The 27,065-nt window shown below is 40.3% G+C and overlaps 1 protein-coding gene across 2 annotated transcripts in view; it reads left to right on the forward strand.

Moving 5' to 3' along the window:
• The window catches only part of SYNPR (synaptoporin), a 170,724-nt gene that overhangs the window by 139,680 nt on the left and 3,979 nt on the right, over positions 1–27,065 (forward strand). For both annotated transcript variants that reach the window (XM_063296417.1, XM_063296416.1), the window contains 2 exons: positions 2,635–2,759; positions 22,620–22,815. In XM_063296417.1, coding sequence (XP_063152487.1) covers positions 2,635–2,759; positions 22,620–22,815 — 321 coding nt within the window. The remainder of the gene's footprint in view (positions 1–2,634; positions 2,760–22,619; positions 22,816–27,065) is intronic.

Raw genomic sequence — 27,065 nt, forward strand, 5'->3', positions numbered from 1 at the left:
CCATAAGCATGAGGAAAGGCATAGAAATACTAGGGAAGCCAAAGCCACCTGATGACCCTGAAGAGAAAGGAGACAGATAACAGAAACCAGACTGTTATCTTTCATTTGTATGAAGGAAGGCCACTTATGGGTACAAGAAATGCCATTGTTTATGGAACATGGTGTTAGTATATCTAATTAGGGTGGATTAGAGTCCCACTAATAGAAAAGAATGTAGAGGTGCTGGGATAGCCATAGTAAGGTCAACACATATTATTATCAGATGTTACATTCTGGCTGGAAAAAGTCATACTATGATTTACATTGCTTTCTTTATCATCCTATGTAACATGTCTGGGGTTGTATAACCCATAACCTTGCTAACTTTGGTGTTCTTTTGCATTCTTTTGGTTGAGCGCCCAGCGATCCCTGTAGTTCTCCATGCCAAAGAAGATACTTTGTTGCATCTGTCTCCAAATGTGGATGATGACATCTCTATTGCACAGAATTTCAATATATTTCTTCCATCTTAGTTTGAATCAGTTACTATTTTCTCTGTCCATTGGCATCTTTTAATAAACCAATTTGAAGTTGGAACTGCCTTCTGAGTTTGGAGACTTTTTGGAAGATTTTCCTTGTTTTTCTGTGTCTGTTTCCATCTTCAATGTCTTTCCAATGTAATACTGTTTCTTGGCTCTTGTAAGAACTCTCTGAAATTCTTTGTTATGTTCCTTCCTGAGATATTTATTTTCTCTTGACTTTAGATTTTCTTTTCTTTTTGGCAATTTCTACCATTTGTTTTTACATCCAGGTTAGGTTTTCCTGGTTTTGTTCTTTGGTGGTCTCTTTCCATATTCATCTTTAACATCTACTTTGATTTCATCCCATTGTTCCTCTGGTACAGTGTCCATGTGGTTCAGGATTTCAAAGTGATTCCTAATGTTATCCTTAAAAATGATGGGTATATGCTCAAGGTCATAACGTGGAAACTGGTTGGCTTTCTTCTTCTGCTTTAGCGTGAGTTGGAATTTGCACATGAGCAGTTCATGATCTGATCCACAGTCAGCCCCTGGTCCCATATTTGCTGTTATAAGTGAGCTCTTCCACCTTCTTGTATCAATAATATAGTCAATTTGATTTCTGTGTATTCCACCTGGTGATGACCAAGTATCAGGGTACCATTTTGGTTGTTTGAAGACTGTGTTAGCAATCAAGAAATTATTGGATTGGCCACTGATAAGTCATTCTTCTGCTTCTTTTCTTGGCTATACAATCCAACTATGTTCTCCTTTTACATATTTCTAACTCTGCATTCTAGTCTCCAACCATAGGTAGCACATCTTCTTTGCACGTTCTGTCAGTCAAAACTTGGGTAATTGTCATAATAAAGGATTGTTCACAAAGTCTAATTGATATGATTCAGTCACTGATTGAGTTGTATCAAAATACTGCCTTTGCTATATCCTTCCTGACAATGAAAGCAAAGCCATTCCCTTTTTGTTTTTTTTGCCTTGAGTAGTAAACTGTATGAAAGGGTCCAGTTCCATCCATTTCAATTTGCTGATATTTAGGAATTAATATGAAGTTAATTTCTTTCACTAAGTTTGTTTGTTTGTTTATAAGACTTCTATAGCTGCCCATCTTATACACAATAACCCTGGGTGGCTCACAAACAACAGCCAATGAAAACAGAAAAAATAAAATAGTAATCCCACACTACTCAAGAACATAAAAATGCCTTCCATGGCATGGTGACATCACTGCATTAACTCCATGTTTGCTGGGCTCAACACCTATCCTAGCCCGATGCTTAGTGGAAGGGCCAGGTCTTCACAGCCTTCCAGAAAGCTAAAGGGGTTGGGGCCTTCTGGATCTCAGCAGGGAGGCTATTCCACAGGGCAGGGGGTGCTACAGAGAAGGCACACCTCTTGGTCCCACTGGATGACAACATTAAGAGAAGGAAACTGGAGCATGCCCACCCTATCTGACCTGGTGGGATGGGCAGATACCTCAGGGAGAGGCAGTCCTGCAAATAACCTGGCCCTGTGCCATTCAGGGCTATAAAGATGATAACCAGCATCTTGACATTAGAAAAAAAAAACCCAGTATGCAAAATAACAGGAGTCAGCATGCTTTAGAAGGGGGTTTAATGAGATTTAGTCCATGTAGGCAAGTGAGTGCAGTAACTAAGGGTGAAGCTAGCAAAGAAAATAATTTGACAAAATCAGCTTAACTTCTTGGGCTTATTTTTGTTGTTGTTGTTAATTAGCACAAACCTTCAAGAAAGACTATGCAACTAAAAAAATACAGAAGTAAGTGTCTTTCTGCCAATAAATCTGCTTTAACATTGCTATTACCTTCAAGCTCCTGTTCACAATTACTGGTAATCTAAGACAGCAATTAACATTAATCCAATTTGGCACCTTTAGATATGCTCAGACTGCAGGTTGCAGATCTCAAGCTGATCTACAAGACCAAATAATAATCTTCTGATGCAAAGCTGGTGTAGGCCAAAAGATAGCAAGAAAAGTAAGACCAAACTATATTTAGAACCCGTTCTCTTCCTCCTACCTCTCTGAGGTTCACTGTTGCTGCTGACGTCATAACTATGCACACGTGCTGAATTCACCTTGATTAATCATTGTCTTTTCACAGCTTTTTGCAGTCTTTGCATTTGCAACATGTGGTGGCTATTCTGGAGGACTGCGGCTCAGCGTGGACTGTGCAAACAGGACACAGAGCGACCGCAGCATTGACATAGCCTTTGCCTATCCCTTCAGGTAAGATACTATTGTTTTTTGTCACCAGCATGTCAAGGTTTAAGAGGCAGGGGACAGCTTGAACAATTTTCATACCAGCAGAAAAGGCTGCCGAGGTTTACTCTGGTTAGCACTCATGGATTTTTTTTTAATTTTTATCCCACGGTTATTATTTTTATAAATAGCTCAAGAAGGTGAACATACCTCATACTCCTTCCTCCTCCTATTTTCCCCACAACAACAGTCCTGTGAGGTGAGTTGGGCTGAGAGAGAGGGACTGGCCCGAGGTCACCCAGCCGGCTTTCATGCCTAAGTCGGAACTAGAACTCACAGCCCCCTGGTTTCTAGCCCAGCACCTTAACCACTAGACCAAACTGGCTCTCATATATTGTAGGTATCTAGCCTGAAAAAGTTAGGGCAGCCACTAGATGGCAGCAAAGAGATAATGAAATGTTAACTTTGGTGCCATCTAGTGGTTATCTAGATTTTTGCCACATAGATATGACTATTTCCTATAGTTATATTTAGATACATTGATGTTTTGTGACTGGCCATGTCCACCATGGCAGCCATTTGTAGAAAATCCACAGTAGGTTCTCAAAATTCAGTCTGTGCTTACTGGTCAAGAAAATTATCTACCAGTGGTAATTTTTCTACGAGACCTTATGAAAACACAAATTTTCAAAAAAGATTCAGAGACTCAGCTTTATAAAGTCTGAAAAAAACTGATTCCTAGAATGTATTATTTAATCTAATGTTGCTGCTGATATATTTTGCAGGCCTAGTTCATGGGCTAACCCCACAGGAGAGCTGAGCCAAAGACAGCAATAAAATATTTAAAACCTACTGGCAGTAATACATAGTACCTCTACTGGCAGTTTCAACATAAAACGAGGCAGGGTGGACAGTTTTAAGGATAAGCATGAATGTCCCTCCACGTTTCTTACTATCATGGAATACCTGTCGAAGAGACACTCAATACCTTGAAATAGAATTAATAGCTATCTGTTTATTTCCATATAAATTCCATTCAAAGAATTGATTGTTTTAAAAAAAAGTACTGCCAACTTTCCCCCAAAACACCTGTTTCTATAAGTCATCATTTGCTGTTTTGCCTTTGAATTCCATTTACGTTTTTATTGGATAGTAATGATGTTCGCTAGCTGTATCTGAGCAGCTAGTAAACTCATGAATTATTGTTAGGGAAATTTATGGTAGGCTTGTGCTCTGCAAATTTGTAGTGGCCTTTATTACAGATTTTTTTTTTCCTGCTGGCTTTGCTATTCTCTGCGGCCTTTCATATCTCACTTTTTTGATATTCATGAAAAAGGCTCAGAAATTGAGTTATGCAAATATATAATTTGATGCCCTTCCAAACAGGTCATTTTCATGAACATGTTTTACAAAAGAAATCCTTTGGGGATGAAAGCTCTTGTACTATTTTTTAAAAAATACTTATTTCAGAGAGCTTTTAGAAAATAGTTTGAAAGTTAACCATGTATTTTCTGATTCAGATGTACATGGCTCAGCTTAGTAAGCCAAGACATGTGGGAGACACTGCAAAGCATCTTTTCCTTTTGAATATGAAGCACTGTGCAGCCTCAATACTGGTGGCTCCTTTCCTTTCCATACCACAACTGAAGACTGCCCTGAGTTTATGTCCAAACCAGGAAGCCATGGTTTAGTCAAGCCAGCATACTCCTTAAACTAGCTTCAGGACACTATGAAGTGTTTCAGGGTTTTGTGATTATGTGTGTGTGTCATCTTATTCAGAGAACAATCACTTCCTGCTGCCCACATGCTATGGTTAATTAACTCAGCAGATAACTACAAGGGAGAAATAAAGGTAACTTTCAAAAAGATGGGTATTGGGAAAAATGCACACACCTTGTGTCTGTGAGTAAAAGGAATATACGCTGAATAAAATTGCATACAAAATGTGAATATTAAAAGAAACATGCTGAAAAATATGTATAATGTTCATGAAATAATCTTTAAAAACTCAGATTAATACAGAAGCAGGCTGAATTGAACCTAAACCTGAAAAAAGGAAACAAATTGACAGATTTCCAAGGTTCAGCTTTTTAAGCCAAAATATGAATAACTAAATTGGCCAGTCTATGACCAGCTATAGTTTAATGCAGTGTGCAGTTTTGAAAAAACATCCCTATATAATTTCAATTGAAAACATGCCGCTTGTTGTGAGATAGAATAAATAATTGCAGCCATAGCATTCCAATTTCAGTAGTGAATATTAATGCTCCCAGAAGAAGGCAAGTCTTTCTTAACAGGGATAAGTTTCTTAGGAAAGATCAAGCCATTCCAATATTTCCATTATTTCCACAAACCCATATTCCATCACCAAATGAAACAAAAAGAGGGACTTTTCCTGCAATTCAGGTAGTCATCGCTTAATTACCACAATTGGGACTGGAATTTTGGTTGCTAAGCGAAGTGGTCATTAAGTGAATCCAACCAGATTTTATTACTGTTTTTGTGGCGGTCATTAAGCAAATCACCATGGGCGTTAAGTGAACTATGTGGTCATTAAGCAAATAATGCAGTTCCCCATTGATTTTGGTTGCCAGAAGCCAGCCAGGAAGGTTGAAAATGGCGATCATGTGACCATGGGATGCTGCAATGGTCATAAATGCGAACTGGTTGCCAAGTGCCCAAATTGTGATCATGTGACTGCAGGGATGCTTCTATGGTCATAAGAATGAGAACTGGTCTAGGGTCAGTTTTCTTCAGCACCGTCATAAGTCCGTATCATCACTACACAAATGGTTGTTAAGCGAGGACTACCTGTAGCTAATTATGTATTTCAAACATGGAAATAGTTCTCCTTCTTCCCTGGTGCATTTCAGGATAGCAGCTCTTTCCCTAACTCCCTTCACTTTCTCCTCCAGTAGAGAAATAGCCTTGCACATGTTTAGGTCTTCTTCAAACAAGAAGACAAGTGTTGCACATATTTTGCATTCTATACAGCCTGCAACCTTCCTTGCCAACTCTCTTAGCTAAACTTCTGTGCCAACCTTCCCTGTTTGCTTGCTAGTCCTCTGGATGAAGGTGGGGGGAAAAAAGGTTAAATCTTCCTCTGCCAAACTCTTTGCTCACTCAGTGAGCTTCATGAAAAAAAAAATACTTGGAAACACAATTAGAATTAGGGAAACTACTAAATATTTGAAATGTCCTAAATCAATTAAAAGGTTAAAATGCACACAATCCCAAACAGCATGAGTCACTCAGTATCATTTATAAATGCTTATTTTAATTATTTTACTCTGGAATAAACTTGGCTGAACTCACAGATCATATTAAGATGTGGTTGCTTGCCTGATGTTTACTGAATAAATCAGAATTAGTGGGATACACACAACTTGCTAAACCATAAGCCATGACAGTAGTTTCCTGCTATACTCAGTGCATGAGTCCCTGTGCACCCCCTAAAAATGAATAGGAAACCAATATTTTCTGGCATTTTTATATTACTATTTTATTATTTGAGTCAATTCAGATTTAATTATTTTAAAGGATTGTGAGGTCATCATTTACATTTTTGAGTGGTAAAGCCGTATGGTTCTCTCTCCTCCTCCCTTCTCACCCTCCATGATTTGGAGCATCTTCCTTGTTCTGGAACAGGGTTTCTCAACCAGGGCTCCGTGGCACCCTAGGGTTCCGCGAGGGCTCACTAGGGGTTTCCTGGGAGATCACAATTTATTTAAAAGAATTATTTCAGATTCAGGGAAGTTCACATTAAAGAAGTAAGCTTAATTCTTTATTTTTAGTTTAAGAATGCCGTTAATGCATATATACAGGTCTACCCATGAAAAGAATATAATAATCTGGCCTATATTTGAGCCTGAATGTGCAGGAGGTCCCCAAAGCCTGAAAAATATTTCAAGAGTTCTTCCAGGGTCAAAAGGTTGAGAAAGGCTGGGTTGGAATGTCACACTGATACATCTGAACTGGGGTTTGGGAGGAAGGATTACGATACAATATGTGAAATTATATGGGATACGCATATATGCTATCCTTCCATCCCACTGAAGTCACAGCTGTAATAAACCTGGAGTAAAGACCTACTTTTTCCCGAGAACATCTTCCTAAAAAAGGCTGAACTGCAGAGGCGTCTTCAGGATCCAACTCTTTTATCTAACTGATGAAATCAGCATCACTGATTTGCACTGAAAGCTCCAATCCTTTTGTAGGTATGTGTGATGTCACAATGCACATACAAAAGGGATAAAACTTGCTGCACAAGGAAATGGAGGCTGCTTTTGTTGTTTCACACACACGCTGCAGACACCTCTGTTGAACTGAACTGTGGCAAAGCAGATACTTTGGGGTGAAATGAGAGTTCTCCAACCCCCCCCCTCCCCAACCTATTAAACTTCTCAGCCCACAGAAGAAAGGCAAAAAGGGCCGCCTGCTTCCCCAGATCACTACTTCTAGCACTGCAACCTAGAAGGAAACATTGCTATATTAACAAGGAATAGCACTCCCTCTCCTCTGACACAACAAATGAAATGGTCTCATCTTGATGCAGCTTTGTGTTCTAAATTGAGGTCATAAACATAGGGATTTTATTTGTGTTTTTGGTGGGTTGCTTGGCTGACATTTGGCAGGAGAGGTCAGCCCTTATCAAATCTTAATGACAGGGATCAGTATGAAACTATGACAAGTCTCCCAAATGCTTGTTGTTTTGCTACCTAACAAGGATGCTTTTAGCCTTTGGTCTGCCTTCTATTATGAGGTCATATTGAATAGGAAAGGGCAACTGAGCTGCTGAAAATGCTGAAGGAAGACTATTGTAGATTCAGAAGGATCCTCCTTACAGATTCTGCACAGCAGGATGCAACATCCATCTCTTCTCTCACTTCATTTCCAACTTCAGCTGGAGCAATTTAAAAAAGACGGAACTGCTTAAGCAAACCTATTCACAAAAGCACCCAAATTAAATTTTTAAAAATGGCATTGTTGGGCCTATGAAGTGGCATGGAATTGTGGAAGACAATAATGAAAGTGTTGACCTATTCCTTGCTGGCCATCCTGGTGGGATTTTTTTTTATAATTAGTCAGCAATGCTTTAGATCTCCAAGTCTACTGATACATTATTGAACACAGAGGCATAGTTATTGAGCTAAACAGAAAATTGAGGGTTATATGAGAAGGTATAAGTGATAAGAAAAAGGAACTTGGATTCCTAACTACAATTCTTAAGCAAAACGACAAATTAGTGTGATCCAGTGAATCTTCTCTGGATTTTAGTCAAGCAAAACATTTTTTTTTTTTTTGGTCACTGACATCTATGGCATATTTTTATTACAAAGTATACGGATGTCCCACTTAAATTTCTCATATCCCTCCAGGGCTTTTATAACAAGGAAGATATATTTTGAAAAGCCTTCCACATAATTAAAGGATTATCTTCTCTATTCCTCTTAAATGCAGTTCCTAAACTGGAATGGGGGGAGAGTGATATACTATTGTCTTTCCCTGGCATCACTGGCCCATTAGGGAACTGGGCACTTCTATTTAATTCTTCACTAGTTCAGAACTTTTTTTAAAAAATCAAATATTATAGATCACTGTAAATAATATTGTTTGTGGATGGATAGCAAAGCAGCCAAATGTATAAGATTATTTTCTAACATTTCCTTGGTATACAACTTCAGCAATTAATTGACTGACTCATGGGACCTAACAATATCAGCAATGCTTGGCCCAACTCCATTTTTTGTTCTTTGAAAAATGAAGGATCAGCAACATCAATAATTTGGCAAATAGACTGATCTCCAGGGAAACGTTGTTTTGACATTGATAAAACAGTGCATCCAACCATGCATGGCAGAATTTGAAGCCAGGTTTTAAATCTTTCTCTTTAGGGATTCATATGAACACATGATACTTTGAAAATAGGTAAATGTGAGGCTGTTTCCTGCTCTCTTTGTCTTCCAAGCATACAACTGGGAGGTCTACTCCATGCTGAAGGCAAATACAACTCTGCATGAACCAGCACCCTTGAAGTTTTGATCGGAGCGAATAGGGGACAGGACTAATATGCACATTTTCTCCACCCATTTCCAAGCCTTTATACTTTGAAGTGAATGTTTGAAGAAGGCTAATTTGACATTAATAAATAAAGACATTATCTAGGAGAAAGCATCAATTGTATTGTTTTGAAATGTAGGAGGAGGACATGGCTAGGCATTAGTGGCTAGTTCACATTTTACTGCAAAGGTGAGGAATATTTGGCTCTCTAGATGTAATTGGATGAACTTCCATCAGCAAATATTGGTAAAATGCACATATGACTCAACTAGAGGTTTTAGTAAAGTCTTAGTGTTGAGTTTGGCTCCTGGTGTCAATATGTTTACAGCCAGATTATTTTCTTGGCAACTGCATAGAAGTGGTTTGCCATTGCCTTCTTTCAGGATGTATTTTTACCTCTAAATTTAGCTTACAGTCCTGGTATTTCCTCTGACTCTGACTCTTGAGCTTTTTCAAGGACAGCCAAGGTCAGTTAGCTTCTGCATGAGAACTGGATACATCATTCTTCCATCCAGTGAAATGATTTGGTATTAATGTATTTTTTCCCTAGTTGCAACTAGGTTGAAGGGACAGATGGGCTTTGGATCCTGAAAATGTTCCTGGGATACCCTTTTCCCTCTTCCACAATGGTTGATCATGACAAGATATCATGGAGCATATATGTGCCATTTTGTGAACTATTTACATTTGAAAATGTTACTGTATTAGTTTTGCATAATTTATTGCCACAATAGCTAAACAGGAGTTTGCTTCTGATAACTAGTCAAATCAAATCAAAATTTTATTGCGGTCAAAGACCAGCATAAGGAGGGTGGGGTACAGTCAATTAAAAGCATAGCAAATACATTAAAATTACACACAGAGAGAGAGAGAGAGAGAGAACAATACCAGAGGCTCCAAACATCAGGTGCTCATAGAGAGAGCAGTCACCTGAGACTCAAGGTTTAGACAGACCAATCTGAGCACAGCCTGGATTGACTTCAGGAAAGCCTACAACTCAATGCCACATACATGGATCTGTGAATGCCTGGCACTATACAAAGTCAACAGGACACTCAGGACCTTCCTCAAGAACTCAGTGGGACTGTGGAAGACAACACTGGAAGAACTCAAGGCAGCTTGCATAAGCGGCCATCACTGGTGAGGCATATGCACATACCAAGGTGATGCACTGTCCCCACTGCTGTTCTGCATGGGCTTGAACCTCCTCAGCCAGATTGTCACAAGAGCTGGATACGAATACAAGTTCAAGAGTGGAACTACCATCAGCCACCTCCTCTACATGGACGACATCAAGCTGTATGCTAAGAGTGAACGAGACATCGACTCACTGATCCACCTGACACAGATCTACAGTGAGGACATTGGGATGTCATTCAGACTAGAGAAGTGTGGCCGGATGGTAGTAAAGAGAGGGAAGGTAGTTAAGACTGATGGGGTGGAACTAACAGCCGCCATATAGCGGACATACAGACCAGCTACAAGTACCTTGATATCCCACAGACACATGGGAACCATGAGGAGGAGGCAAGGAAGACAGCAACATCCAAGTACCACCAAAGGATAAGGCAGGTCCTGAAGAGCTAGCTCAATGGGAAGAACAAGGTACACACCACCGACCAGGGTCCAAGTGATCCGAACCACCCAGGATCCCTCCTTGTGAGGGAGATGAGAGGTGATAAACATATGATAAATAAATAAATAAACGATCAACATGTATGCCCTGCCAGTCATCAGATACCTGCCAATATAGTCAGCTGGCCAAAGGAGGACATGGAGGCTGCTGATGTGAAGACCTGGAAGCTCCTCACAATGTATGGAGGCTTCCACCCCAAGTCCAACACCCAGAGACTGTACACCAGCTGGAAAGTGGGTGAGTGGGGTCTGGTGAGTGTCCAAGCCACTGTCCTGGATGAGACCCAGAGTATCCAGGAGTACATCAGTAAGATGGCACCTAAAGATGAGCTGTTGAGAGAATGCCTGAGGCAGCAGCAGACATGGAAGAAAGATCAAGCAGAGGAAGTGCCATGGCAAGACAAGACCCTGCATGGGATGTACCATCAACAGATAGCTGAGGTGGCTGACCTTGGGAAATCCTACCAGTGCCTGGAAAGGGCTGGACTAAAAGACAGCACTGAGGCACTGACCATAGCAGCACAAGAACAGGCACTAAGCACCAGATCCATAGAAGCAGGGGTCTACCACACTAGACAGGACCCAAGGTGCAGACTGTGTGGAGAGGCCTCAGAGACAGTCCAACACACAGTGGCAGGAAGTAAGATGCAGGCAGGAACAGCATACACTGAACGGCACAACCAAGTAGCTGGCATTGTGTACAGGAACATCTACACGGTGTACGGACTAGACTCTCCCAAGTCCAGATGGGAGATTCCACAGAAGGTCATGGAGAATAACAGGGCTAAGATCCTGTGGGACTTTCAGATCCAGACAGACAGGCAGGTACTGGCCAATCAACCAGACATCGTGGTAATAGACAAGGACCAGTAGACAGTGGTGGCGATAGATGTAGCGGTGCCAAGTGACAGCAACATCAGGAAGAAGGAGAATGAGAAGTTGGAGAAGGACCAGGGCCTGAAGGAAGAACTAGAGAGGATGTGGAAAGTAAAGGCCAAAGTGGTCCCAGTGGTGGTAGGGGCACTCGGGGCTGTGACCCCCAAGCTGGGAGAGTGGCTCCAACAGATCCCAGGAACAACATCAGAGCTCTCTGTCCAGAAGAGTGCAGGGCTAGGAACAGCTAAGACACTGTGCAGAACCCTCAAACTCCCAGGCCTCTGGTAGAGGACCTGAGGTTGAGGAGGACACTCACCACCCATAGGGGTGAGGAGGGATTTATTTATATATCACAGAAGTCTAAAAAAAAGGGGGAAAAATCTAAAAGGAGGGGTAGGAGCATTAGATGGGTGTAGGGGAGCATAAAGGTTAGTATATATGTCAGTACGGTACTCTAGTGTGATGAATTAGATGCTCATTAAATTTAGTTTATGGCAGCAGTCATCATCTGAAGCATTTTAAGTGCTGCTGCGCAGAACCTGGCAACATTGTATGCTGCAGCAGGGTTGGTATCTGACAGCAGCAGGGAGGTGTAAAATTGTCCTGAGCGCCCTGGGTATTTATACAGTAATGATAAGATGAGGCTAGCACAAATGTCTCTATAGTACAGGCATTGGAGGAGCACATGCTCTGTTGTTTCTATGTGACCAGAGTCACAGGGGCATTGTCCCTGGGTAAGGAATCCTCTTGTATTGGCCTTCAAGGACAGCTGAGGGGAGGCTAATAACTAGTCTTTGGCCACCTCATTAGGTACAGCCCAAGTCTCCCTGTAGTCTGTGAAAAAGCTTACTGCTGAGAACTCACATTTTTCTAGCTCGGCTCAAGTAAGCTAGTATTATGGAGAAAATGGATTTTCTCCTTCTTCACATAGAAAAAAGTCCAAACATACCTACAGTTGTAGAGCAATCTATTGCTGTGAAGTGTCTTCCATCCCACCAAACGTTCCACCCATAGCTAATTTTTCCAGTTAGGGATTTGCTATTTTTACTCATGAAGAATGAAGGCTCAGCCATTACTACTACATTAGAAGTAGAAACAAGGGAATACTTGTGCTTATACGAAATGCAACCTTGATAGATGCATTCAGACTACCTTTAGTCAATTCATGTCTTCTGCTAAAACATGGAAGGTTTTGAATTCATGAAAACATGGATAAATTTGATAGCTATCAGTCAGAAGGCTCTGTCTGCTAACACAGCTTGACTGTCGGTAGGAAAAATCTTCTGAAGAAAACAGGGCATACCTAATTCTGTGATACATCCAGAGGGATAATGAGTGAGGAATTTCAAAGAGTAGTTCATCGCTGCTATGAATGCTGCCAAATTGCAGGCTCTATTTTGTCATTCTGTAGGAATAGGGTGGCGCAGAGGGGGCATTGAGCTATATATCACCCTACAATTTAAAACGGGAAGGTTGCCACTGAATAATACCAGAAGATGCAGTGAAGTGCAATGTAATTCTATGAATACTTGAAGTAAATCTCACTTTGTTCAATGAGGTGTATTCATCCAATAATTATTTTTAAAATTGTAGCCTAAGAGACATAACAAACTAAATGCATTATTTTTAAGTGCCGCTAAAAACAAGAGAAAAAAAATGCAGCAGTACTATAAATAGCAATCCTAAGGGGTAGATTTGTGATAGATCTATGGGAAAAGGAGAGGATGAGTCGGAATTCGTTGACGGCCAGATGGTCTGGCAACATTATCAGATCAAACAGATGTGACCAAATAGCTTGTCCCAAATGTACACTTTCCAAATGAGTTGGGCTTTCCCCCTATAATTCCCAGATAATGTGGCATTTGCCATGCTGGCTGGGGATTATCAAAATTGTACAATTACATCTGGAGGGGAAGAGCATCAGGTTGAAGAAGGCAATGATAAAGCATCATCAGCTGTAAAGCATTCTACTACCTCATAAATCACTCAGACCTCATTTGAGTATCCCCCAATTACTTAGTCAGGAACATAGGGAAAAAGGTGCTCTATTGGATATCCAGGTTTATATAATGCTTTATACAGTATAATGCCAGAACAAACAGCTTTGACATACAGTAGCTCAGTAGAAAATCAGCAGCCACTACCAGCCAACAACCAAAATCAGTTTCCTCAGAACTGGGCAATACATTCTTGGTAGACTGACCTTTTTTAGCCACCTAAGCTGCAATGTTTCATGTTAGCTAAAGTTTCTAGACCAGCTTCAAGGACAGCCCACATACAGCATGCCTCATTTAGGGTTGTATTCTCAGATCTAGCAAACCAACCTTCTCTTATCTGGTGTTCCCCAGATGTTTTGAACTGTAATTTCCATAATTGCCATAGGCAGGTTGGGGGAGAGCATCAAATGATAAGAGGACAGATGGCTGTTTCCATGCCTAGGTCTCCCTTACGGGTTGGCAGACAAATTAGTGAGTTCACCTTTTCTACCCTGCCCTTCTTTTGGGGGGGGGGCATAGAAAAAAAACAAATGGCAATGCCTGCCCTTTGGAACACCATGCCCTGAGATGAGATTGGCTCCAACCTTGTTAGTCTTCCAGAAGAGCCTGAAGACATGGCTTTGCCATCTGGCCTAGGGAGTCTGGTGGCGTTGGTGGAGAGCCTGCTAAATGGTTGTATTTTTAGAGGAATGACAGTGCTCTCCCACAGATTGTTTTTTTAATGATTTTAATAATTTTATTGTTTTAAATTATTTTTGCAGTTATATTTTGGTTGTTTTTGTATTATATTTTTAATGTTATTTTTTAATGTTGGTTGAAAAAGAAAAGATGCAAAGTTGTGACAGTCTGCTTAATATAAATATATACAGGTAGTCCTCGACTTACGACAACAATTGGGACTGGAACTTCGGTTACTAACCAATGCGGTCATTAAGTGAGGCATCATGTGACCACACCCAACTTTATGACCTTTTTTGCTGTGGACATTAAGCAAATACAGCTTCCCCCATTGATTTTGCTTGTTGGAAGCCAGCTCAGAAGGTCGCAAATGGCAATCATGTGACCACTGGATGTGGCAACCATTGTAAATACACGCCAGTTGCCAAGCACCCAAATTTTGATCACATGACTGGGGGATGCTGTGACAGTCATAAGTGCAAGGACTGGTTGTATGTTACTTCTTTCAGCACTGTTGTAACTTCAAATGGTTGCTAAATGAATGGTCGTAGGACAAGGACTACCTGTATCTGACCCTGGATCTTTTTGCTACATGCATAAAGAGATAAGTATCCTATTCAAATCCATGGTATTTAGGTCATCCTGTTTCTATTGTCTATCCATCTTTTGTACTGACACTACAAAGAGGTAACTTTGTAAGTTGCTATTTGCCATGTTATGTTTTTTTTTTCTTTTCTGCCCTAGTCCATCTTCTTTTTCAAACATGGACAGTAACTGTGGTTAACTTAAGAAGCAGACTTTTGTCTCCATGCTTTGTAAATGGCAAAGACAGATGCTAGTGATTCCCTGTTCAGTAAGAAGGCAATAAACCGTAATGAAGAGCATTTGCATAACTGAGATGTAAAACCTTAAAGACCAGTCAAAAAAACTCTGATCATGTTCAGAACAATCTCTAACAAACTTTAGGGAAGTGGGAGTGCAGAGAGGGGGAGGGACAGAGGGATTGCTACTGTATAGAACACCACACTATGGATAAGGATTGTCTTTCTTTTTTTAACAACTATGCCAAGCATATTAATTATATTATTTAAATTATTTGGAGTAGGAGCAGAGAAGACCCTGCTTTACATCTACATCAAAGATAGGCAACGTAATGCCTGTGAGGTTCATATGACCTCTGCAGTCCCCTTTTTGCCAGTCCCACGGCCCTATAAGATTACATCACTAAATTTGATAGTAAACCAGCCAAAGAAATGGCAGAGCAATTTTTCATTTTTCTTTCTTTTTTAAAATAAGACATAAAACAACTTAGAGAGCTAGTCTGGTGTAGTCGTTAAAGGCACCATGCTAAAATCTGGGAGATGTGAGTTCTAGTCCAGAAGAAACTTTATTTCGGTCATTGACCAATAAAATACATCCGATAAAACAAGCAAAGTTATCCCCTAATATCAGTAACTGTTAGCAACCATTTGTAGGAGAAACTTACACATAATATAGCAGAATTTTGCTACTTTCAAAGAAATACATTTATCTTGGTTGTTTAACAGATAACGTAAATAAAAATTATCAGAGTGCCCCAGGAATTTAAATAGAAGGGGCTAATCAGCTGGTGGCAAATGTCCCTGTAAAACTGACAGTACAAAAAGAATATGGGCTGTGGTTTCTATGGCACCCATGTCTCAGGGGCAGAATCAGGTTTCATATGGGATTTCCCTATATTTCCCTTCCAGAACAGCTGTGGGGACAGCATTCAATCCAGCTAGAAATAGTTCTAGTCCTATTTAGGCACAAAGCCAGCTGATTGACTTTGGGCCAGTTGCTCTCTTTCAACCCTAGGAAGGAGGCAAGAGGAGGCCACTTCCAAAATGTTGCCAAGAAAACTGCAAGGACTTGTCCAGACAGTCACCAAGAGTCAAGACTGACTCAAAGGCATAAACACACACACACACACACATTTTACAGCTATTTTGCTAAAACTAAATTGTAAAAAAGGAAGATTGCTCTGCAATACTTGAGTTTATTTACAAATACAGTGGTGGAGACCCAATATAACACCTCCAGAACTAGCCAAATCCACCCCTGGAGCAAGAGCATCTGAAACAGCACCCAAAATGCTTACAGAATTCTTTCAAAGTTCTTGCTTTGAGGATCAAGGATCCAGTAAGCTAGCCTTGTGGGAAGATCCCATGGGCTAGACATTGAGATTCCTCTCAGATGAAGTAACCTGCCATCCCTGAGAGGTGCCTGCCCCCAGGTCCTGCCATATCAACCTCTGCACATCAGAGGTTATTGTGAGGAAAGAAATGTAGCGATGGACCAATGTAAGCCACTTTGATTTACTTTGACTTGCTTGGAACAGCAGTGTGATATCTGTTTAACAGCATGTTTTTTCTTTTGCCTCATCAAAAGTTCTTCCCAAATTGATATTACAGGCTTTAAAACCGTACTGTTCCAAAACTTGTTATAACAAAGGCAAAAGTAGGATGAATCTGCCTACCAACAGCAAAAACCAGAGGAATGGAATTCTAACTCAAGATAGCTCTGTATGGGTATTGTCTGCCTTCCCTCGCAATTAGATAACTTACTTTACTATTCATTTCAAAGCAAACAGTTCATTTAATCTAACACATTCCATTGAATTGTCCAGGCATTCGGCATTAAGCACCTAGGCCAAAAAAGAAAAAAAATTCTGAGGCATTTGAAAGGCCTCTGCAGTCTGATTTCTTTCATGCACATTTGAAATTTTGAGATTTTATGGTGGACACTATCACAAAATGGTTGCCAGGAGGGATTTACTTATTTACATAAGAGAGGACATGACTGGTGTCAACAGACTCAATTCCCAGGGGATGAACTCAGTCCCAGGATGCCTTTTACCATCCTTTGTGGGGCAGAAGCATTTCAATAAAAATACAATGCCAATGGCTAGCAATTTGCTTTGCCACATGACAACTTCCTGTTTTGCTTAATTAAAATACTATTTTAAAATAATTAGGTAGGACTAAGGAAGGTGTCCAGGAGAACTATAGTACTATTCAAGTACTACGTTGGTCTGTATATGAGAATGTCTATTTGTGTATACATATGTTTCTTTAATTAAAATGCAATTAAGGAAAGTTGATGTTTAATTTTATAAATATTTAGATTTTTTTCCCCTGTTAACTACACACAAGATTAAATAAATTAAATTATCAGCTCTCAAGGTCTGAGAACATCTCCATTCCTCATTTTTTTCATTCATTCTTGAGAGAGAGGGTGATGCCATCTGCCTTTAAGGAGGTAATGAGGTGCCTCCTCCTTTAAAAGTTGTCACTTGGCCCAGCAATATTGCATAGCTATCGTCCATTCTCCAACCACTGCTTTTCAGGGAAAGTTCTTGAGAAGATAGTGGTCAACAGTTGCAAACAACCATCAGCATCCCTTCCAGTCAGGTTTCAGGTATTGTTATGGAATTGATTGACTATGACCACATTGATTGGTTTTGTGGATGACCTGTGGTAAGACTGAAACAGTGGAAGTATAACTGCCCTGGTCTTGTTGGACCTCTCAGTGGCATTTGATCATGGTACCTTACTGGATCATCTTTGAAGGTTGAGAGTGGAAGGCACTGATTTACAATGGTTCTTCTCTTTCCTGAAAAGGAGATTCCAATCAATGATAGTAGGAGGGGAGAGATCATGCCCTAGGTCTCTCTGTTATGGAATGCTACAGGATTTGACATTTTTTCCATTTTTTCTATTTAATATCTGTATGAAACTGCCGGGTGAGGTCATCCATCAGCACAAGATCAGGTATTACCAGTATGTTGATGATACTCAGCTGTATACAGTATCTTAGCCTGATGCCGAACAGAGATGTTGTAGAAGTTTTAACTTGCTGTCTGGAGGCTGTTACGATCTGGGTGGGGATGAACAAGCTCAGCAAGCTAAATTAGCTATAGGCTTGGATGCCTTCCACTACCAGGGGTATTCTATAGGTAGCTCTAGACAGGGTTACCCTATCCCATGCAGAACTTGTTTGTAACTTGGGCGCTGCTTGTCCATAACATGGGCGTTCTCTTGGATTCAGCTCCTGCTTGAAGAGCAGGTGGCAGCTATGGCTAGGAAGGCCTTTGCACATCTTGATTCAGTGTGCCAGTTATGGCCTTTCCTGGATAAAGAGGTTGTGCTCATGATCATTCATGCCTTAGTAAGTTCTTGTTTGGACTACTGCAAAATGCTCTACATGAGGTTATCCTTGAAGATCACATGGAAGGGTGAACTGGTCCAGATGCAACAGTTCTTCTAGTGATGGATTCTTCTATGTTTTCCCATGTAACACTGTGAGAGATGGTGGGAAAGCAGTGGATGAGGCATTTGGTTTACCTGAGAAGAGGCAATGCACTCCAGATGTGAGACGTGGGAAGAATCTGTTTGAAAGAGATTCCACCTGAATTAACTCACCACAACTGAGGCTGGGATTTTAGTCTTACAGTTTTCAAGGTTCTGTTTTTACCCCAGACTAGTATTAAAGACACCTTCCTGAAATCTGTGTCATTTTTGCTTCTGTGGGTTTGCCAGCTACATTGGGCTTGACGAACACCTATACTGTGAGAGCTGCACTGGTTACCAGTTTCATTCTGGATGTAATTCAAGGTGCTGGTTGCCACCTTTAAATATCCTACATGGTTAGAACCTGAAAATAAATAAATAAATATGAGAGACAACCTTCTCATTTCGGCTTTTGTCCACACAATAAGATTAGGAAAGGTGGACTTTATCTACTGTAGGTCCCTTCTCCTAAAGAGCTTTATCTTCAGGGGCTACAGAGATAAGCCCCCCCCCCCCGCTTTTTTGGACCACAGTTCCTCCTGAGATTAGATTCTATCCTTTTGGGGGGAAAGCCATTGAAACCTTGCTTTTCCAGAGAGTCTTGGAACAGATCGGTGGTGCGAGGGATCAATGCTATGGATTGGAAGTTGTAGCTGTTGCTCTGTTTTGTTGGGTATGATGGTTTATTTTTAATGGTGCATGGCTTGTTTTTGTTAGATTGAGTGGCATATAAATTTTAGTAAAATAAATTCAGTCACTTCTCTCAAACTTTATTCAGCTTTCTGAATAAAATTATGTGTCAATTTACACATTGGCAACCCTTAACTCAGTAGCTTTTCTAGAGTACAGAACAGGGAGTTGGATCAACTCAGAATAGCAGTCCTAATAATCAACTCAAATACATAAGGTGGTTGTTGGAGTGACAGCTGTTTGAAATTTCACATGGATCTAATAGCGAGGTAATAGCAAAGAAAGCTACGTAGGGTTGCATATGGAGGAAGCAGGCTTATTTAACAGGCCTTTTTGTCAGCAGAAAATTATATATTCAGAGCAGCAATTTCCTGTGACCTTTAGAATGACACAGTATTTACTCTTGATGCTAAAAATGTTTCCCAGATGATTCAGGGCTACTATTGCTTCAGCTCCTTTTTGGTAATTCTTGTCACCAAAGTGGTGGGTGACTCTCTCCTGTATCCTTCATTTGCTCTTTGATTTCTAAGACTTCAGAGATTTTAAAAAGCCAAGAATCTTCATGGACTCACATTTTGCTTAGGGAAGGAGGAAGGCAGGGGAGACAAGAGGAATAGCAGCCATTGAAGTAATCCTTAAGTAATAATTAAGAGGTGGTACTTCTTAATTGCAGCTCTGTGTTAATCAATCATCCCTGCACTTCATTTCTGTGGCACCCTCAAGATGATTGGCAACGAGGCACAGCAGTGGAAACAGTGAATGGTGTCGCAAATAAAATAGTTCCTTGACTCAGTCAAAAAGCCATCTGTTCAAATAATCTGTTTTTAAAAACATTAGGCAATAAATAGCAGAGGTACCATTTGATATGATAAAAAGGGTTTATGGAGTTTCGACTCCTTGGATATAGTAACATTAAAGAGGGAAAAAAATGTTTTATACACCTCCCCCCCCCCACACACAACTATATCTAGAGATACAGAGGGTCTCTGAGAACTAAACATATGTAAGCTGAAATATGAGGTGGACAGAGAGAATAAGTACCTTTCATGCACTGTATTTGTGGCTGATCTGGTGAATCTTGCCCTGCTGAACTCTCCTGTTCCTTGCTTTTATGGAAAACAAATGGTAAGTTAGTGAAATCTTCTGGCTAGGTTCATACATCAAACTAAGCCATAAAGAGTTTTGTTTAATTCAGCTGCAACGATTTTGACAACAATAGGGGGCCTTTGAATCAAGGCCTTACTGAAATGTCATCTGTCGAACTCTTTTGCTCCCTTACACTTATTGTAGAGCACAGTGGGACAGTTCTTTGGAAGTGCAAACAACGCTAAATTCCCTCAAGAAATCCAAAAGGCTGCAGTGTCTGGTCAGTGACATCCATAACAAACAGCAATGGTGCCGAAATAACAACATGCGCAAATTGCACACTTCCTCATAATGTCTAATGCAAGTACATACAGTAAGCCACCGCGTTTGTGTCTAGCGAAGTGTAAGTACAAAACAGGGCACAAATGCAGCATAAAAACAAGTACTTTTGTCTCAGAAGTCTTCGAGACAACCACACAAATAATAGATATTACACTCTATCATTTCAGAGTGCAGGACATGGTATAATGGATTTAAATTACAGAAAAGCAGATTCTAATGGAATGTTTGAAAAAGCAGTCAGAGTAGTTTGACAGGTGAACCAATTAGCCAAGGAGGATGTGGGATTGGATCTGTTTAAGCAAAAAACAGGCACCTATTGTGTTTGTTTTACAATATTTAAAACCCAGCCCAATCCTGACCAGTTTTGGGTGGGGTACAATAAAGTCAAAACAAAAATTAAACTAAATATAAATAATGCAATATAATATCAAAAGTACTAAGCAGTGCCCTGCTGAATCAGACCTGTGGCCCATCTAGTCCAGCAGTCTGTTTTCACAGTGGCCAACCAACTGCACAAGGAAGCCCACTAGTCTCCCAGTCAATGGACTTCAGAGGCAATCACACTGCCATCATGTTTGCTTGACCATGGTTTCATCTAACGTTTAAGCAAGAGATAAGTATCAAGGAGAATCTCCAAGTCTCAAACCAACTCCTTTGTGGGAAGCACAACCCCCTTAAGAGCAAACTACCAGAACCACTGATATTAAGTCACCAAATGTCTATCGATGACTAGTAAACTTTGCTTTGATAGGACTTAACGAGAGATTGTTTTACGCCATCCAGATCCTTATAACTTCTAGGCATCAGTTCAGGTCTTCTACAGTACACATTATCTGGTTTGGTCCAGGGTGGTGATATTTAAAAGGGTATCATCAGTATATTGATGACATTTTACCCCAAACTGCCAAATTGGCATGCCCTCGCATATAAATGGGGGAAACATTAAGCCACCCCACATTGGAGTTCCCAAATGTTTGAGCACTGATCCTCCATGACCACTGACTTAAACCACTGTTTGAGCATGGAGTGGAGCAACTATAAAACTGTGCCCCAACTACCAAACCCTTCAGTCTGTCCAGAAGGATACCATGGTGAATGGTATCCAACATTGTTAATAGGTATAATACAACCGAGAGGGACACAGTCACCCATCTAGGTCCTGATGATCTTTGATCAGAGTGACCAGTCCTGTTTCTGCCCATAACCAGACTTTAATCCTGTCTGCAGAGAATCCAGATTTTAATCTAGAATTCCACTACATTCTCCATCATCTTTGCAAGGAAAGAAAGATTGGAAACTGGGCAAAAGTTGTCAAAAACAGCCATGTCCGAGAAGGGTCTATTCAAGAGAAGGCACACCACCACCTTTTTTAAAGCAGGAGGCATTATGCTATTCCCCAGAGAGGTGTTGATAATCCACGGAACAACCTCTTGCCATTCAAAGAAGCCAAGGGAAACATGGCCTGAATGGCAGAATTCAGACTACAGAGAACCTTATTCACTTTCTTGGGCTCCACAAGTTCAAAATCCTAGATTGTGATGCAAGACACTGTACTCTGTTCATCTGGTGGTCAACCCAGAGTAGACACAAGCAATTTCAGCTACCAAGAAACACACGCATTCCAAAATAGTTAAAGTGAGGGTGCTTTAATTAGGATTTCTGCAGTGAGTAGGGGCTTGAACACAATTGCCTAAACGCCCCTCCCAACTTTGTCATTCTGTGGCTTTCCTTCTCCTTTTATTGCTAGAATGGGTCCCTATCCATATGTAAGCTTGGGTGTGATTGTGTATTCCAACTTATCCAGTCTGTGATCCAACGTGCCATATATAGCCAAATCACCACATGTGGAGGCATGCAAGATATTTGGCAGTGTTTGTGTTCTGAAAGTTTTTTAAAAAGTATTTATTGTCTCTAGTAAACTGACCCTACCCAGTTGGTTGGCTGCATTCAACTCTGGAAAGAGGTACAGCCTTTGAAGCAGCCTTTAAAATGTTGTACTGTGGAAATATAGTTGGTTAAACAGCTGACTCCCCTCAAATATTAGATACTGATCCACAGAATTCTTGAATAAAATTTTGTAGAGCCCCATTATATCAAGGACACCTGAGGTGCACCTGCAATGTACCTCAAAGCTGTAGAAAGTGCATGGTCATTTGCAGAGAACTAGACTGTTTTCTGATTCCAACTCACTCTCTTCTTGTTCTCAATGTTAGGTTGTACCAGGTGAATTTTGATGCTCCCACCTGTGAAGGCAGACGAGAAAAACTTTCACTAGTAGGCGACTTTTCTTCTTCTGCGGAATTCTTTGTCACTGTGGCCGTCTTTGCCTTTCTCTACTCCTTGGCAGCCACAGTAGTTTACATTTTCTTCCAGAACAAATACCGTGAAAACAACAGGGGTCCTTTGATTGTAAGTGTGCATTCAACCAGTACTAACACCTTTGTCCTTTTAATTGATGCCTCTGTCTAAGTTATCTCTCCCATTGGGTTAGTTTGGATTCTGTTATCATCTTATTTAAGTTTTTGTTTTTTTCTATTTCCTACATAGATTTTACACTCCCTAAATAGTGTTAGTTAGAGTGTTATTCAGTGTTAATTAGTGTTATTGACAGACTGCTATGGAGAATCGTACAGAAATAGTGTGATGGCAAACAAAATTTGCCCAGTGATCCTGACAAGATAAACTGGGCAGAACATGTAAAAAAAAAATAAATCTGAGAAGTTTCATTGGTGATAATTGTGTCTGTGCAGACAGCAGTTCATGCGGATACACTGATTTTATAAACCTTTGTTATGAACATTTAAGAAGAGTGAATATTCCTATTTTATCCCTTGATACAGATATTACAATACTTTGGGAGATTTTCAGGGGGTGATATAACTTTCTGTCTTTTTTAAAGTTCCATCCATGTCTGGAGATCCTGAAGAGACAAAATTCTTTCTGCACAATTGGAATGCAGCTTTTTTTCCAAGATTCACCTCACTTAAAAACTGTGGAGTGCTACTGATTTCCTTGCACAGATCTTAGACTACAATCTGCTTTGTCCCACTCAGGAAAATAATCCAGGAATTAGTTGGATGACTCTAACATACGACTCAAATACCCTTGGCTTTTCAAAAGCAAGTAAAAACTTGCTGTAGGTTGTTCCATTAAAAAAAAGAAAATCAAAATCCATAACCGGGTAACAATTTTATTAGGATCAGCCAGAAAGATATAGACAAGTCTGAAATCTTTGGATTTTCTGGCAAAGTATTGCTTAAAAAGAAGGGACGCGGTGGCGCTGCGGGTTAAACCACTGAGCTGCTGAGCTTGCTGATTGGAAGATTGGCGGTTCGAATCCGCGTGACGGGCTGAGCTCCCGTTGCTAGTCCCAGCTCCTGCCAACCTAGCAGTTCAAAAACATGCAAATGTGAGTAGATTAATAGGTACCGCTTCGGCGGGCAGGTAACGGCGTTCCATGTAGTCATGCCAGCCACATGACCGCGGAGTGTCTACGGACAAACGCCGGCTCTTCAGCTTTGAAACGGAGATGAGCACCGCCCCCTAGAGTCAGACATAACTGGACTTAATGTCAAGGGAAACCTTTACCTTTTTATTGCTTAAAAGCAAATCTTAATAACCAAGCTCATTGCAGAAATCTGAAAGGGAACAGCTAAAAGAATATTAATCAAATTTATTTCCTTTCTTCCCAAGCTGAGAATACTGGCTGCAATGAATAATGCCAGAATGGGCATGATTGCAATCATTATTACAGAGGTGTTTTATCTCAAACACATTCAGATACATCTATAGGTGTTATAGTATAGAAAATGTGCCCTGACATTTTTGGTTGAGACTATTAAGAATAATTTATAAAGCCATGACCTACAGCCTTGTAAACATATGGACCCCTATGGGCAAGAGGGCTTCAAGACCTTAAAATTAATCTGAATTTTTTTCTGTTTGACTGATAACATGGGTGTGCAGATGTACGTTGGCTCTCCAATTATCTCCTCAAAGGGGAAATGAGTGTATATAAACTCCATTCGAATGAACTGTGTAGCTACCAACTTCAAGGTCTTTAATTTTACAGATCTACGTGGGTGCAAATTTATTTGAGCCTTCAGCAGGCAGCACTCATTACTCATGCAATTATATTCTTCTGTTTAATATGTAAAAGGCATTTCTGCGTCATGCGTGGCAACTAACTTGAAGCCAATAGGCCCATACCTTCTGCTCTTTACTGTTGCTGGGATTCCGTTCCTTTCAAGAAAAATAATTCCATTCTGATGGAATGTTTAACATTGCCACATTTTTATCTCTTTGCCATCATGTATTTCTAATCCGCAAGTAGAAAATAAACAGTAGCAGTAAACTGTAGAAAAGCTATAATGATGACATTTTCATTGCCTGCAATCTGTAAAAATAATTAGATGAGATATCCTGCCTTGTAAAAATCAGCTTTTATGTTGCTGAACAGTCTCAGGGGAAGGCTGCACTGATAATCAGCACTACAAATGGGAGATTATTTATGTAGCTCACCCAGCTCTGAGAAATTCAGCATAACTCATATCATAAACGGGAAAATGTAGTACACCAGGCCCCCCAGTCTGGTCCTCGGGCCTCAGCTGAGGCTGTCCTTCACCCCCAGAATTTGCGCAACTACCCTGCCACCTTTTTCGGTCTCCAGAAGAAAGCAGAAGCCACATCTGCCCTCCACTTTTTCCTGCACACGGAGAAAGATAATACTACTGATTGCAACAAGGTGATTTTCAGCCGTACACTTTCTGGGATGAAAGACTAAATGCAAATGCACTTAATTTGCCTTTATGCGCCACTCCAAAATGCAAAAAGGCCTCCACAGTTTTGATTCCATATCCTCCAGAAACATTAGCATTACACCTCCTGCAGCCCTTGGGGATTTTTTTTAGAAAAGAAAAGAATGTAACCTGCCAGATGGGGGGGAAAAGAGGCTGTTTCTGCCTTTTACAAAACATAGAAGCTTTGAGTAGATAAAATTTAGGATAAAATTTAAAAATTTAAATCCAAATATTTTGCATTTTGCAGAGTCTGGATTACATATACTGATCTTTGAGGGGTTGGTGAATAAGTAAGTTGATCTCCTGGATACATGTTGGATCCCAGTCTAACAAATTGTTTCTTTCATGGTGCAGAATAGAGGAGGGATCACCTGGTGGCCTACTTTCCATCCCTATGCTGCTGCCATTATGTACATAAAACGGTTAAAGCAGAAATTACCAAAGGCCACTCCCTTTGGGTATGTCCATGTTAATTACCCACAGCATTGTTTCCTGTGGCTCTGGAAAGTTCTGTGTCCTTTTCTTTGGCCCACCTTTTATCCTTTATTAGCCAGTTAACAGTATTTGCTGTTTAATAAATAAACATCAAGCTATGTTTTTTGCTAACTGAACTGTGTGGTGTCTGCCCTTGCTCTAATCTGGACATAGGGATTGACTGGGAGTGTATTGGGTGCCAGCTAACTATCCATGGTAATTTTCCAAGATTTTTTTCTTTATTTGCAACTTAATGGAATCTTGGAATGAAATTATGTAAAATGGCTCAGGACTCTGCCCATCTGGCCATCAGCAGGACAATTCTCTGAAAATGGAATGGAACAGGAATGGAACCAAATTTAGTGTGACAGGAGAAGCTGGCAAAAGGAAGGTAAAATTTGAATATGGTCTGGATCCGGGTGGCCAATGCAGAGAAAAACAATCCATTAAACTTTCCCCCAGTGTTTCTTTTGTGAGTGGCAACTGAGTGGTGGCTCAGAATACTGCCAGCTGCCCCATCCTTCCTGGCCATGTGACCCAGGGCAGAGCCACCACGAAGGGGAAAGCATTCCAGAAAACACACTCTGCATTCTTCCCCAAACTCATTCTTGTTTCCAACCTAATGGAATGGGGAAAGGAAACAGGATAGTTTTCTAAAAATGCAGCAGGGTTATACTCAATTTGGTGCGGGATGGCGAAGAAAGATGAAGTTTGAAAATGGGCTGTATCCAGCTGGGCACTGCAGAAAACCATTTTTGGGGCCCATTCCCTGTAGACACGTACAAACGCACACAGTACAACACTTTTATATATATATATATATAATATATATAAATATATATACTGTATAATATATATACTGTATATATATGTATAATATATATACTGTAAATATATATACTATAAATATATATATATACACACACATACATACACACACACTGTGTAAATATATATATAATATATATACTGTATATATATATACACACACACATACATACACTGTATTTACACACATGCATACAGTATATACATATGTACATGTACATGTACATACATACATACATACATAGAGAAGGAAATACAGATGCCAAATATGACCGTTGCTGGTAAAGGGGTTAGAAAGAATTCCAGAAGTTCTGCTCTGCATGCTTCCTTACCTGGTTTAGGAAAATAAAACTACCAAAAGTGGTAAAACATTCTGTATTTTGCACAACACTAAAGCAGACAGCAGACTCCCACTGGCATCTCTGCCCCAATAGCTAAGCTCCACTGGGGCTCCTCTCCTAGCTGACATCTAACTGTCCCAAACCTGGGCCCTTAATCTCCAATCCCTGGCATCTCCATTTAGGATTAGGGGAAAAATGTTTCAGTGACATCCTAGAG

The sequence above is a fragment of the Candoia aspera genome, chromosome 2 (assembly GCF_035149785.1).
Source record: "Candoia aspera isolate rCanAsp1 chromosome 2, rCanAsp1.hap2, whole genome shotgun sequence".
Taxonomy (NCBI): Eukaryota; Metazoa; Chordata; class Lepidosauria; order Squamata; family Boidae; genus Candoia; species Candoia aspera.